The sequence below is a fragment of the Schistocerca nitens genome, chromosome 2, assembly GCF_023898315.1.
Source record: "Schistocerca nitens isolate TAMUIC-IGC-003100 chromosome 2, iqSchNite1.1, whole genome shotgun sequence".
NCBI lineage: Eukaryota > Metazoa > Arthropoda > Insecta > Orthoptera > Acrididae > Schistocerca > Schistocerca nitens.
The window spans coordinates 471,504,772-471,520,811 of NC_064615.1; the positions used below are offsets into that span (position 1 = coordinate 471,504,772).

Below are 16,040 nucleotides of genomic sequence, written 5' to 3' on the forward strand. Positions count from 1 at the left end.
AGACAGCAATGTACAGTTTCACTGCCCACATAATAGAGTTTTTAATTGGTAAAATGTCACCAATAGGAATTTCCTGTGACTTATCCAAAGCACTTAGTGTTGCGAACCATGTCATTACATTCCAGAACTTAAAATTCTATGGTCTAAATGGAACAGCATATGAGTGGTTTAAGTCATATCTACAGAACAGGAAGCAAAAAGTTTCTCTATGTGGTTTAAGTGATTTAAGGAAGTTCGCCACTTCATCTAACTGGGATGAAATTACATTAGGTGGTCCACAGTCCGTGATATATAAGAATGATCTCCCTTTTTATCTGAAACAAGAAACGAAACTGACACTGTTTTCTGATGATAGGAGCATCATTATTAATTCAGAAAAAGAAACTCCAATAGGAAATGATACAAATAATGTCTTTGGAAAAGTTATTAATTGGTTTTCTGCGCATGGGCTCACTCTGAACTTTGAAAAAACGTAGTACCGGTACATCCAATTTTCTGCTGCAGGGAGTTCAGTCCTTTCAATAAATATAACACATCAACAGAGGTCAGTAGCCAGGGTAGAGCATAATAAGTTTTTGGATGTACAAATCGATTTGAATCTTAATTGGAAATTTCATATTTTGGATCTACCAAAACAACTAGGTTCAGCAGCTTTTGCATCAGAATAACTGCCATTCTGAGGATATAGAAATTAGTAAGGTAACTTACTTTGCATACTTTCATTCTCTGTTGACATACAGAATAATATTTTTGGGTAACTCTACACTTAGGCAAGAGAATTCACTGCTCACAAGAAAGTAGTTAGAATAATGTGTGGGGCTCATAGCTGCACATCTTGTAGGCATCTATTTTTAGAGGTTAGGAATTCTTACGACAGCCTCACAGTACATTTACTCAGTAATGACATTAGTTCTCAACAACATGGAGCAGTTTAAAAAAAAAGTGACATTTTTTATTATAATACCAGAAGAAAGATAACTTTTACTATCCTCTACATAATCTATCTTTGGCACCGAAATGGGTAAAATAAGCTGCTGTAAAACTTTTCAGTAAATTACCAGATGAAATAAAATGTTTGACAGACGGCGGTAATAGTTTCAAAAATAAATTGAAATGATCTCTCCTTTACAACCCCTTCTATGCCATAGATGAAGTCTTGAATAGGGATTTGTAAATCTATTCGTATAATATCACATTTTGTGCCATTTAATATAATGGGGTAGGTAACAAAACGTTTAAGCTTAAAAAAATAATCTTCATACTTGTGTGCATTTATTATGCCCTTGGTACGTTCCACGTCATAACGGTTACCGTGAGATTGATCAACGGAACACGTAACTAATTAACTATATTTATAAAGTTTTTTATTTTCTCAGTATTATTGCACAACCTCTAAGTGTCACTATTAGACGGTCCTCTTTAAGTTATACGACTTTCAATTTCTTCGTCTATTATACCAGATGGCACGACAGTGAGCCAATGTGATAGTGTTTGCAGTTTAGATTATGTTTATGCACGATTCTAGTGCTTGTGCATACATGACTGTTGACATCTGTAACAGACATGTTAAGATCTTTGTGCTATAATGTAGTTGTTTACAAACAAAATGTACAGTATTTGTAGGTGTGTAGTGTTTAATGCTAATACAAAAAAAGCGATTTGGGACAACTGGCGGCGAAATGCTGGCCATAGCAAATGGCAAAACATTAAGCACATAAAGGCTTTGAAAGATTCACAGAAATCCGCTGTCTTCACGAAAATGTCACGTTTGATACGCGTGGCCGTACAAGGAAAGTGAGGTTGCTTGTTTTAACTTGATCTATGGTCTTCCACAAGTAGTATGTATAGACACAAGATGGGCCGTATACGCACAGTTTTTGTTTAGTGTTGGTTAATACGTTACTGAGATACTGAATACAAAGTTTGTTCGAATTTACATTGCTGCCCATCTGTGTAAATGGTAATCGAAGTTGGTTGTGTCATATTGTGGCCGTATTGTCAGATATTGAAAAAATATGTGTTGTGAGGAGAACTGAACATGTCAGTTCACCCGTGTTTGTAGTAATCGAGGTTGGTTGTGTCATATTGTGTATCGATTGTCAAATATTGAAAAAGTATGTATCTTAGCTTTTATTTGTAATTAAGTCACCAACAATTTCTTTGTGATAATATTGTATTCTTTGAATACAGCAATTTAACTGTTTTCACTTATAACTCCACTTTCTTGCAATTTGCTGAGAAGACAGGGTTGCAACAGGTTCTGGAAATCAGGAAATATAGGAAATTTCAAACACATTAGGGAAATTTGGAAAGAAAACCACTGGAAAATCTTGTTTTTGGCCCAGTAGATGAAATGGTTTGTTTACTTAGGTGTCACACATCGTCTCTTGCTGGGTGCAGCTGACTACGTTCACCGCTTCCCCACTTCCCTCGTTACAGCTGTTTCTCCCCTTCTTACCACTGCCCTCAGCTTTCAGTCAGTGCTGCCACCACTTCTTGCTGCAAGCCTACCAGCTGACTATGTGACGCAGGGAGGCAAGAGGAGTGGTTTGTTTGGTTCTGATTTTCAGAGACTGTCGACGCAGTGGCCAGAGACAGGGGTCATGTGTGCATGAGTTGTGTCTAAGTGAGTGTGTGAGTGTGTGTGTGCTCTTGTTTTCTGACAAAAGCTATGGCTGAAAATCTATTTGTCACAGTGTATTTGCCTTTTCCATGTGGCTCTCTGCAGCTCAGCAATCATCTTTATGGTGAGTTGGTATCTATCCTCATCATTAGTGACTATCAGAGTATTTGAACAACATATCTGTTGCATGGATTGATCACCATAGTCTCATTTTATCGACGTGCTGCCTCTGGCTTGGTAATAGCTGGCCACATGATTGAATTTCTGTGACAGGCCAAAACCATGAGCCATTTCTACGGGTATCTGTAATGGATTGGGCCTGCTGATCTGAACCCTTTCGCTTCCTACTAATGTGCAGGCCCTGCCCATCTCACAGACCTGTTTGTGTATGGCGTAATGCTGTGGATTTTCGTGGTTTATCCCTGGATCTAGGACTGTGGTGCTCCTCAGCAGGCCAGAGGCCATGGACAATGGATTCCAGGAATTGCGATGTCTCACCACAAGTGCATTGTGCAGTGTGGCGTTTTATAGACATTTTATTTGTTCTAGTACATTTTGGCACTTCAAAAGTAGTTTACATGTCAGAAAGTATGGATAGTAAGAAGAAGAAAATTGTGTCAGTCACTGGCAGTTTGTATGCTATGTACTCATATATTTCTTGAAAGAAAAATCACACAATGCCTGTAAAATAATAGATATAACACACTGGGTAATATCCGACAATAACGAACGTAGTAGAACCAACGTTTTATTGGCGGTCACCTAGTGTTGGTTTATACAATTCTTTCTTGCATTAGACACTTCTTTCAAGAGGCCTACCTTTTTCCTGTGATTGTTTATGAAATCAGTGAAGGTATTTTAAATCTGTCTTGCGACTCCAAGGAAATGCATATTTTTGTCGTGAATGTGTTTCATTTCATTGAACTAAAATAATGTCAGTGTTCTTAATGAAACACATCTACCATTTGGCTTGCTTTCTCCATCTACAAACAGTTCATTAGAAAAGATTTTGTGTTACTACTTAATGGTTTTGCCCACATGCAAACCTTTTTTTAGATATTTCCTTGTTTGCACTATTGTTTCTTGTACGATAGCTGCAAAGACAGATTGTCAACTGGTCGGGAAATCAGGGAAATATCAGGGAATTCCACTTGGGGAAGCTTGTGGCAACCCTAGAAGAGGAGTATGGTTGCTCATTTTACTTAAGACTCTAACAATGGAAGCCTTGACAACATTTTGAGTACCATTGCAGGAAATCTTTTTAACTATTTAAAAGTGCATTATATTTTGTCATTGTTTCAGTGCTGTACAGATATTTCCGTTATTTTACGAGTTTAGTGTCAGCATGAAAATTTTGTGCAGTAAACATATTGAAACAGAGTGAAACCAAATATTTCACTGTAACTTCTGCTCCAGGTGCATCAGTATAGAATTATTAGTAAGTTACACAGACTTAAAACATGCATTGGTATTTCTTGATGCTGAGTGGATATTTAAGTTGTTGATAATTTATGTTTAGTTATTTGATGAATTTATTTGTATGAAAAAGATGTTCAAGACACCATGGGAAATGTGACCATAGATAGAGGTACACAGTATGTTTTAGAGAATTCACACGATAGATTGGAAATTGAATACTCCTGTAATTACAGTGATTTCGTGCCACAGAAACATGTGGATGAAGATCATACTGTGAATGAACAGAAGTTGGTAGAAGACGATGTCTTTGCCATTCAGTATCCAGTTTCATTACAATCATCTCAACAGATTTGGACAAATGTTTCAACATTCTGGATGGTAGATGGAGACGTAAATGAGAGAGAGATTAGCTGTTTGACAGAAACTGGAAGAAATTTGTGTATGAAAAATCGTAGCGTGAGGAGGCCCCACTGCCTACCAGAGAGGTGACAATTCCGTTATGAGTACTTTTTAATGTATTTGTGAATCAATAAAGAAAGACATTCCGAATCAAAACCAGAAAAATGTGATTGTGGTGATTAAACTGTGTCATGGGGACACGCAGAATCAAAAACAGAAAAATATGATTATCGCGATAAGACCCTATCATGTTGCCTTTTGTACATGAACATACCTCACAGGATTTAATTTTGCCCACACACTTGGGGCTTACATGCTTGGAAGAGATGCTATCAGAGAGAGATTTCATTAATGGCATAGGCTACGAATTTGGTAGGCTTACGTGCTTGGGAGAGATGCTGTCAGAGAGGAAGAAATTTGACGGCCAGCGAGTTCTTTAAATTTTTCCAGCATGCCAGAAGTTTTTGAAAATGTTACCAGCTAGGACCAAAACAAGTCACCAATACTCATTCTCTTATATGGTGAAGCAGCTCATTGATGAAGTGCACTCTGCTACCATCTTGCAACAGACAGGCAGCAGAGACTGTAAAAGTGCACTAATAGCTGTGTGTGGAAAGTGTGTCTGTAAAATACAAATGCCCTATTTGGAATAGATTTAGGAGTCAGTAATGAACCTGAAAAATGGTGTGATAATATTTTGTGCTGAAATATGTCTCTACAATAGAAACCATGTGTTGAATGTGTGTCTAGTTTGTTCCAATTAAACATAATTATTTGTGAAAAACTAGCATTTAGTGTGCATGCTAATATAGTTACTGAATATTGAATACAAAGTTGGTGTTTCAGTGAACAAATTAAAATAATTTGACATATAATATTCATGACTGTAAAATGTAAGTTGAAAATTGATATTATTAACATATAGGTAATCCATTCTAAATTCATTATCTTACCTTTAGGTCTAATATTAATTTACATGCATTAATTTTGACATTTTAATATTATTGACAAATATTTCACTAATAATTATTGTTTGTGTTTACAGAGGGGAAAAGTTCAGATCCAGAACACAACGTCCAGTTAGCGCAAGTAGTTGAAAGAGCTCGAAAGAACAACATGCCTGTAGCATCTATTGAAAATGCCATAAAAGCAGCACAGGTAATATATCATCTTGATTACACATTTTAATTCCTCCATTTGTTTATGAAACCAGTTAAACTATTACTTGTTTAGTGTGTGTTGCTGTACTCATCTGTGTTTAGGGTATTGCATACATTGTTATAATGTTAATTATGTATCTTTGTTTATCATTCCTCATGTGCACTTAAACGAGTTCCCTCCTTCCTATCACTCCTCTAATCCCCTCTTTCTATTTCTGCCTATAGTTCCCTCTTTCTTTCCCTCACCCTCGGACCATCTCTCATACCCTGTATTTTTTGGGTTCATTGATACTTTTGTTTCGTCAAAGAGTGATGTATGTATTGGGGTTTACACATTGAGCTCAACCATCCACAAGCAGGACATAATTGACAACTGAAGAACCAACACAGAACTTTAATCTGTCTCTTCATATCTCCATTAGTTCTTCATTCCTTGGAGTCATTACTACAATGCTCGAGGACATGTATGTAGGGGACTGACACTTTAGGTTTTAGCAACAGTGATTAATAGCAGACATTTAATGAAATGAATGATGGAGATGGATAAAAACTGTACACTTGTGGCACATGCTGATATTCAGATCTAGTTCTGGTTTACAGTTTTCCTAAAGAGTGCCAGTTCAGAAATACTCACCCAAGACTCAAATATTTCATTCAGAATATAATTCATCAATGGGATTACCTGTCCATTCAGCATTATCATAGCTCTTGTTCTGTGATTGTTAAAAAAACATTTACTATGTGTAATTACTTGTTCCACAAGAAATACCACATTTTAACAATAAGATTGTACATGTATTTCCCGACACTGTCCAACTGTGTTGTGCAAGTAGCGAGCACTGCATTTTGAGTCACTGTAACCGAATTCATCTGTGTACATTCTCTTCAGGCCATAGTACAGTGTCTAAAAGAGACCAACAAACGCAATGCATCCTTCGTGGTAAGTCAAGGACAGCATATTTTTTACAGATGCCTTCTTAACTAGATTAGTATATTTAAAGATAAATTTTGCTTTAGTTTCTTTTTTAATTATATTTTCGTCGTGTGACATAGTACCATTGCTTCTTTTGTTGGATTAATTATAAAATTCTTGGGGTATACAGAACAGATTGAGTCTTGTGGTGGGGCTGTGTTTTAGCCGTAACTGTTCTTCCAGATTTATTAAAAAATACAATCACTGAATACAGAGTGTTGATAACTTAAGGTTAACAGTCCATAAGCTGTAGTAAGTATGAAACCACACGTTCATTTTCCTTGCAGTTCCACAATTTGTTTATTGCTCACTTTTTTGTCAGTGGATTGTATACTGTAGTTTTAGGTCATTACTTGATTGATCATTTTTTTCCATTGTATATTGAAGGAAAATCTTTAAAGATGTGTAGTGAGTAAAGGGGTACATCAGTAGAGAGAAGCAGCTGGTGACAACTCATTCTTTAATCGGTAGTAACAATTAATTACTTTATATTATTATACTTAGAGAAAAGGTAGTTTAGGATATAATTCCATGTGAATGGTGAAGACATTAGAGATGAGTTACAAGCGTAGGTGTGACAAAGATTGGGAATAAAGTAGGCCAGCCTCTTTTCAAAGGATCGATATGAGTTTTTCCCTATAATGCAAAATCTAAAGCTAAATGACTGGATGGAAATTTGAACCCCACCTCTTAATATTTCAGTTGTCTGGCTCATTGTATGCCCTTGCTGGGTTTTTACTCACAGAGGCTCTAAGTGAACAAAGTGAAACAAGCTGGGAAGCTGCTACTTTAGAGGAGGAAACAAACCTGTAACTGCTTCCTGATTTATTCCAAAAAGCTTTTGTTGATTTACAGATGCTTGCTTAATATTAAGTCACAATTGTCAGACTATAATGATTCTCCGTATGTAAGAATGTAACTCCTCTTTTACAGCCAATATTGTTACATGACATTATTTTGTCAAGAGTTTGTTGGCTTTTGGGTAAGTCATTAATTTTTTTTGAATTGTTAAAGAGTCCTAATTCCTTGCATTATACCTGCCAGCAGTCTGTTGAAAATCTTTTTAACACAAAGGATAGCCCCACTGTGAACATTGGACTAAAAGGCAATACCAACATAAAAATTGCTTTCGTCTCTTGGTTGTGTAAATAACAGTTAATCTGAAATTTACCTTATTATTGACTTTAAATACTAAAAACGTGTAAACATGTTAGGAAATTAGTGTAAGATTTCGAGACCTCTTCGGCAATTGTGTGCTTATTTACTTTTCGCTATATGGCATTACAAAAATGTCAGATTCCACCTATCTGATTCCACCCTACATGATGTCATCAAGATGGTGGACACCCATATTTCCAGCATGTACATGTGGCGACCGTAATGGCAATACATACACATGTGAACAAAAATCAAAACAACATGAGAATAATGAAACTAATAGGAAAACCACAGGAAGCTGGGGGTTTAGGGTGGGCACAAGCTAAATATGCTATATGAAAAATAGCACCATCGCAAAAGAAGTTATCCTCAAAATAAAATAAAAAATTCTCAACATATGGCATAACACTACAAACACGAAAACCACAGGATTCTTACATTTCACGTACCTATTTAGTTCAGATGTAGCCCCTTGATACCAGACACAACTCCAAAATGTGGTACCACAGATTTCACTTGACCTATGTAGCTTAAACGAAACCATCAATACCTAGAAAATGAAACCAACGATACCAAAACCCAAAATGTCATTGACAAATAGCACTAGTTCGCAACCCAAAATGTCATTGACAAATAGCACTAGTTCGCCGTGGTTGCCCATCCTCTAAAGCAGCCCCCCCGGCCCCAACACACACACACACACACACACACACACACACACACACACACACACACACACACACACACACACACACACAGTGACTCCTTGATCTCCGCTGGCACCACGGGGCGTCAACTCCCCCCCCCCCCCCCAGCCCCCCCAGCCCCCCCAGCCCCCCTCCTCACCACACAAACCACTCCCCCATTGCCCTCCCAACTTCCTCCTGTACTTCACATACTCAGTGACCGAGCGAGGTGGCATAGTCGCTAGCACACTGGACTCGCATTTGGGAGGACGATGGTTCAATCCCGTGTCCGGCCATCCTGATTTAGGTTTTCCGTGATTTCCCTAAATCGCTCCAGGCAAATGCTGGAGTGGTTCCTTTGAAAGGGCATGTCCAACTTCCTTCCCTGTCCTTCCCTAAGCCGATGAGACCTATGACCTCTGTCTGGTCTTCTCCCCCAAACAACCCAACCCAACCCATAGTCAGTGCACACTTTTCTACAAAAAGAAACCCAATCCAAAATGCTTTACACACTCACTCCTGTCTCATGCTCACAAAAATGTAAAGATGAATGATAACAGAAATAATATGTAAGTACAGCAATCTTGCTGATGGCCAACGTAGATAGCTCGAACCAGGACAGTAGAAATGATCCACAAAACTACTGTCCACCTTGATGATGATTTATTGTAGAATCTTGGATTATATTCTGAGCTCAAACACAATGAGGTATCTTGAGCAGAATGATCTCCTCATTGCCATCCAGCATGGATTCCGAAAACATAGATCATGTGAAACCCAACTTGCACTTTTCTCACGTGACATACTGTGAAGGCTTTGGATCAGGGCAGTCAGGTAGATGCAGTATTTCTTGATTTCCGAAAAGCATTTGACTCATTACCCTATCTACCCTTATTGTCAATAAATTTGATCATATAGGATATCAAGTGAAATTTGTGACTGAGTTGAAGACTTTTTGATAAGGAGGATGCAGCATGTTATCTTGGATGGAGAATCCTTGTCAGGTGTAGAAATAAATTCAGGTGTGCCCCAGGGAAGTGTGTTAGGAATGTTGCTGTTCATGTTGTATATTATTGACTTTGCAGACAGTATTAATAGTAACATCAGGGTTTTTTGCAGATGATGTAGTTATCTATAATGAAGTAGTATCTGAAAGAATCTGCATAAATATGCAGTCAGATTTTGATAAGATTTCAAGGTGGTGCAAAGATTGATAACTTGCTCTATATGTTTGCAAAACAAAACAAGAAAAAACATAGTTTTCTATGACTGTAATATCAATGAGTTACTGTTGGAATTCATTCAAATACCTGGGTGTAACACTTTGTAGGAATATGAAGTGGAATAATCACATAGGCTCAATCGCGATTAAAGTAGGTGGCAGACTTTGGTTTATTGGTAGAATACTGGAGAAGTGCACTCAGTCTAAAAAGGAGATTGCTTACAAATCAATCATGTGACCTGCCCTAGAATATTGCTGCAAGTGTGTGGGACCATACCAAATGGGACTAACAGGGGTATTGAACGTGTACGGAGAAGGCCAGCATGATGTACGGAGAAGGCCAGCATGATTGGTCACAGGTTACTTTGATCTTTGGGAGAGTGTTACAGAGATACTGAAGGAACTAAACTGGAAGACTCTTGAAGATAAACTATGCCGAGAAAGTTTATTAACAAAGTGTCAAGAACGGCTTTAAATGGTAACTCTAGGAATATGCTACAATCCCCTATGAATCGCCCACACAGGGATTGTGTGGATAAGATTAGAACAATTACTGCACACACAGAGATGTTCAATCATTCATTCTTCCTGCGCTCCATATATGAAAGGAACAGGGAGAAACCCTAATAACTGGTACAGTGGGATGTACTCTCTTCTAAGCACCTCACAGTTGTTTGCAGAGTATAGATGTAGACATAGATCCCTCATCAGTTAGACTGCCAAAGGTGACACCACCACATAACAGGTTCCTGGTCTGAGCGGGAATGCTAGTCAGCTTTGTGATCTCATTACACACATGACACGTCAAGTAGTCAGCAGTCAAGCCAAACCCCTGCAACAATCTTATAGTCATCATCATATCATTGCCCAGCACTTTCTGGAGCAAATAACTGTTAAACTTTCCCATCATATCCATCACTTAAAAAAAAAAAAAAACTGTATTAAATTTCGATCCATAGCAAAAACATGACATTTATCGTACCTAAAGCAAACAAGAATGCGTAAACCGCAAAACAATAAATCGGAATAACTCACTGGCTAGACAGCAAATTCTTCCAACGACTAATTCACAGAATTGTTATGCAAAGTCAAATGATCAAATACCACTTGTAACACAACCAACTTTACAAGAGCACCCACCAAACACTACAACACATCTACAAACACGTCCTGACTCAAAAACACCGTGCCACAATGATGTCATGTAACACAGCACATCCAAGTCATGGGTCAAAGCAGATGGATGGAATCGGATGCTTCCATTCGCATTGCATGATTATGCAAAATAAACCCTTTTTTCACTGAAACTGCAGCACAGACTATATGCACTGTTTGATTGCAAAAGCTGCCAAACACAACTGTTTGATTAATTTGCAGAATTTGTACTTCAAGTTGGTAAATGTATATGTGTAATTGCCCTCTATGTTTGCAGAATTCAAAAGTGGCTAGCAAACCTGGTCTCATTGAGTTGAAGGGTCCTGCAGGCTCTCTGATGCTTGTCTCAGTGTTAACTGATAACTTGGCAAAAACAAGAACAGAACTACTGACAATCATAAAGAAGACAAGGTTAGTTATTAAATCTTGATGTACATTCATTCCGGCACATGTTGTCTTTTCCTGTGTTTTAATGTGATGTGTGATAAAGTTAAGTAGTGATAATCAATAATCTAAAAACTGTTGATAACAGCTGTGTGTCTGATTTTTTAATTTTATTTTATTTTTTATTTTTTTGCAATAAGTACCTTATTTTGGCAGACAGTTTAACTTAAATACTCTCTGCAGCATGAATTCATGTCTCTCAATGTGAGATCTGAATCACAGTGACACACACAGTGAAAAACAACACCTGGAATTCTTAAATTGCGGCAGATAGTATCTACAGGAGCAACACAATACCACCTGTTTATAAAATGCAACTGCCATGATAACATAGCTTTCCATTACTAAATAAAGAAAAAAGTTCCACATCTTTCTGTAGATATCTCTAAGAAATGTCACACCACTAGAAATATTTTTGAATTATTACTTTAGCAGTTTTTCGAATGCTGTTGTATTGTCAGTGTGTTGCAACATAGTACATTAGGTGGTAAACAAACTTTTTTAGCATTTTGGTCATTGTCAGGGGGTTTAATTAGTGTTGGATAAGTCCTAGATATCAAGTGAAGTTTTCTGTGTACCTCAAATTTATCACTTTTCGTAAATCATAAGTTTTAAGAAAGTATCAGTCGGTCCTAAAACTTTTGCCTGACACTTGCCAATGCTTTCATCTGTTACAAAGTTTGTTAATATGAAAAATGCTGAGTTGCAACCTGGTTCAGAATACTGATTAAAATGTAGATCCATTATAACTTCCTGGGTAATTCAGGTCAAAGGTTGGAAGAAGACAACAGCATACCATCTCTAATGGAAATGCTACGTGGATAGGGGATAGACCATTTGCCTGGTGCGAGTCTTTTGAGTTTATGCCTTTTCAGCGACTTGCGTGTCAATGGGGATTAAATGATGATGATAGAGACAACACAACACCAGGTTCTTGAGCGGAGAAAATGATAAAATCTCCGACCCAGCCAGGAATCGAACCCGGGCCGTTAGGTATGGCATTCAGTCACTCTGACCATTCAGCTACCAGGGGCGGACGCCATCTCTAATAGGACCTTGCCTAGTAAGGCACTGTTCTAATCGACCTTCAAGATGATGACAACTTTGCCTATTTTAGCTGTAGCTAGTAGTAGATCAGTTGCTATTAAACTGATGGTATAAAATATGTTATTATATATGCATCTGAAATAAATGGAAGTAGGAAAAGATAATTCTTGATTCTTCTGTAGCTAGTTGTTGACGAGGATATAGTTTTAAAGAACATGTACCTGACCAAATGTTTCCCAGTATCATATTTTTCTGGTCTACACTCTTCTGTAGTCTCTTCAATTTTAAAGCTCTCATCTCTCATACTTATTTGTTGTTTTTCTCTTCACATTTGAAGGCTCAGTTTATCACACTCATTTCCTCCTCCTCCCCAGTTTCAAAGCTGCTAATATATTTTTCTCTGTAATATATATGAGTGAATGTTTTGTTGTGCTTTACACATCTGTCTCCCTCCTCAGTTGGTGGTACACTTGCTGCTCTGTGGTCTAAATACATCAGCTAAATGTCGTGCGAATGCCAGTCTGGTGCAAGTGTTTTGATTTGATGCCACTTTGGCGGCTTGCACCCCCTCGCTGTACTGTTTGGCAGCCAGAATTCTTCTTGTTGAAGAGTCACTCATTGGGAAGCTGGTATGTGACTTGTGAGTTAAACTTTTATTGTTGGAAATTATGAATTCATTAATTGGATTATACACTTGTAAATATGAGATTTCCTACTCTCATTTGATTACTCATATTTTATTGTAATTTTGGGAGATGTATTGAGACTAAGGTTTCTGTGTATTGTATATTCTGTGAGGTACATGTAAAGACTAATGAATATTAAATTCATTTGTAGTTTACTGGGAAACATGCAGACATTGCTACTTGCAATGAAAAAAATAAGCACTTAGAAATGTGATTAATATACAATGAAGAGTCAAAGAAACTGGTACACCTGCCTAATATTGTGTAGGGGCCCGGCCCGTGTGAGCACACAGAAGTGCCGCAACATGATGTGGCATGGACTCAACTAATGTCTGAAGTAGTGCTGGAGGGAACTGACACCATGAATCCTGCAGAGCTGTCCATAAATCCATAAGAGTACGAGGGTGTCGAAATCTCTTCTGAACAGCATGTTGAAAGGCATCCCAGACATGTTCAATGTTGTTCATGTCTGGGGAGTTTTTTGGCCAATGACAGTGTTTAAACACAGAGGAGTGTTCCTGGAGCCATTCTGTAGCAATTATGGACATATAGGGTGTTGCAATGTCCTGTTGGAATTGCCCAAGTCCGTCGGAATGCACAATGGACATGAATGGATGCAGGCGATCTGACCAGATGTTTATCTGTCACATGTCAAGAATCGTATCTAGACGTGGTCAGGGCCCCCATATCACTCCAACTGGACACGTCCCACACCATTACAGAGTCTCCAGCAGCTTGAACAATCCCCTGCTGACATGCAGTGCTCATGGATTCATGAAGTTGTCTCCATACCCATACACATCCATCCGCTCGATACAATTTGAAACGAGACTCTTCCAAGCAGGCAACACTTTCCCAGTCATCAACAGTCCAATGTTGGTGTTGACGAGCCTAGGTGAGGCATAAAGCTTTGTGTCATGCAGTCATCAAGGGTAAAAGAGTGGCTCTTCAGCTCTGAAAGCCCATATCAGTAATGTTTCATTGAATGGTTCACACACTGACACTTGTTGATGGCCCAGTATTGAAATCTGCAGCAATTTGCGGAAGGGTTGCACTTCTGCCATGTTGAATGAGTCTCTTCAGTCGTCGTTGATCCCATTCTTGCAGGATCTTTTCCAGGTGCAGCGATGTTGGAGGTTTGATGTTTTACCAGATACCAGATATTCACTGTACACTTGTGAAATGGTTGTACGGGAAAATTGCCACTTCATCGCTATCTCGGAGATGCTGTGTCCAGTCGCTCATGTCCCGACTATAACACCATGTTCAAACTCACTTAAGTCTTGATTAACAAGTGCTGTAACAACTGTGCCAGACTTGTTGTCTCATATGAGCATTGCCGACCGCAGCCCCGTGCTCTGCCTGTTTATACATCTCTGTATTTGAATATGTTTGCCTATTCCAGTTTTTTTGGCACTTCATTGTGTATTAGACAGTGATCTGTTAAATATTGTAGCTGTGTAACAGTATATCAAACTGGATATGTAATTTTGAAATTCCTTTTGGGTACTTGGGCTCTAGACAGGAATAACTTTAAAATTGTGAAAGACTTTGTTGTATTGGTAAATCTTATAGTCAGGGAACCAGTGGGAAAGCAGCAGAGTTATTATAAATTTGTCAAGTGCAGAGGTAATTACAGGTAGATGACGAGAGGAAATGGAAAGTAAGCAGTTTTTGATGTTTTGAGCAACAGTCATACAATATTTTTTTAAAGGAACACACCACCATTTGAATGCTTTATTGTTTGTTTAAGTACAACCCAGATTTAGGCCTTTTATGCTATTTTCAAATATTTACTAAAAGCAAAAATTGTGTACAGTAAGACCACTTAAAATTTCAAAAGATGTAAAATGTCTTAAACAGTGAATGAAAATTGGAGTAATTACGAAATATGTACTCACATTTTGTGCCTTTAACATATATTGCAGGACACTTAACATCTTGTCATGCTCAAAGTTGGCTATGATGGACAGTTAGATAGTTGTGTATAGTCTGAAGATATTTAACATTAATAGTCATATATCTATGATGCTTTGTCATTTTAGTATTTAATTGCTCTATTGCTCATACTCTTTGATTTCACTATCATTATGTTTTCAGGACATGTGCTAACCTTTTACTTACCAATGTAAGCCTGTTTTTAGTAAATATCTCGTGCTCCCATGGTTACTTACTTGTTACTAGATGGTGATTTTACATCTGGCATTTCACGGGGAGCCAATATTTTTCTTAATTTGTGGCCAACTTTGAGCCTGGAAACATGTTATGTGTCCTGCAATATTATGTTAAAGACATAAATGTAAGTACATATTTCATAATTATACACCAATTTACATTAATTGTTTAAGACATTTTACATCTTTTGAAATTTTATGTGGTCTTACTCCATGCAGTTTTTGTTTTTAGCAAATATTTGAAAATAGCCTAAAAGGCTGAAACCCAGATCGTACTTAAAGAAACAATAAAACAGTCAAATTGTGGTGTGTTCCTTTAAAAAATAGAAAGTGGAAAGTTTGTGCGATGAGAAGTGCTTATGAACTTGCATATGCATCTTCAAGCTGTTGTGAAATGACTGGTCTTACCTTCCTCAGTTTATAATATTGTGTTTTTGGTGAATTAGTAGCAAAGCGTAAATATGTGGAGATAGCCTTGAATCTTACGAGTGGCATTGTTTCAGCAAATATTGAGGTCTCAGTTAGTTTTTATTCTAAAAGAAAATCTTGTCCATTGTAGGCTGTATCTTGATATCATTTATGTTGTGCACGATTGACCACTTTCGATGATCATGTCATTATTAAGCTCCTATAAAATAACATACCAACATTTGCTTATATATTGCTGACAGAGCTCACAAACATAATAATAACAAAGACTTAAATGAGACATAAGTTATCTTCTATACTTACATATACTTAACAGTGTAGACTATGTTGCAGGCACTAGGGCATACAAGTTAAATTATCAGTCGACATGTGATGCCACACATGAAATAGTCTATATACATTAGAACTCAAGGATGGAAATACTATCCTTTCACTATAAGGCCATCATCATACTATAATCACAGT

General features: G+C 37.6%; 1 protein-coding gene across 2 annotated transcripts in view; it reads left to right on the forward strand.

Moving 5' to 3' along the window:
- The first annotated feature begins 1,502 nt into the window (after nt 1–1,502).
- LOC126236392 (translational activator of cytochrome c oxidase 1) overlaps nt 1,503–16,040 on the forward strand; it is a 53,525-nt gene continuing 38,987 nt past the window's right edge. The window contains exons 1-3 of one of the 2 annotated variants that reach the window (XM_049945676.1): nt 1,503–1,788; nt 5,485–5,599; nt 11,073–11,206. In XM_049945676.1, coding sequence (XP_049801633.1) covers nt 1,607–1,788; nt 5,485–5,599; nt 11,073–11,206 — 431 coding nt within the window. In that variant the 5' untranslated portion in view covers nt 1,503–1,606. Of the gene's footprint in view, nt 1,789–2,656; nt 2,748–5,484; nt 5,600–11,072; nt 11,207–16,040 lie in introns of those variants that run through there. The other variant, XM_049945677.1, reaches the window with a different exon arrangement.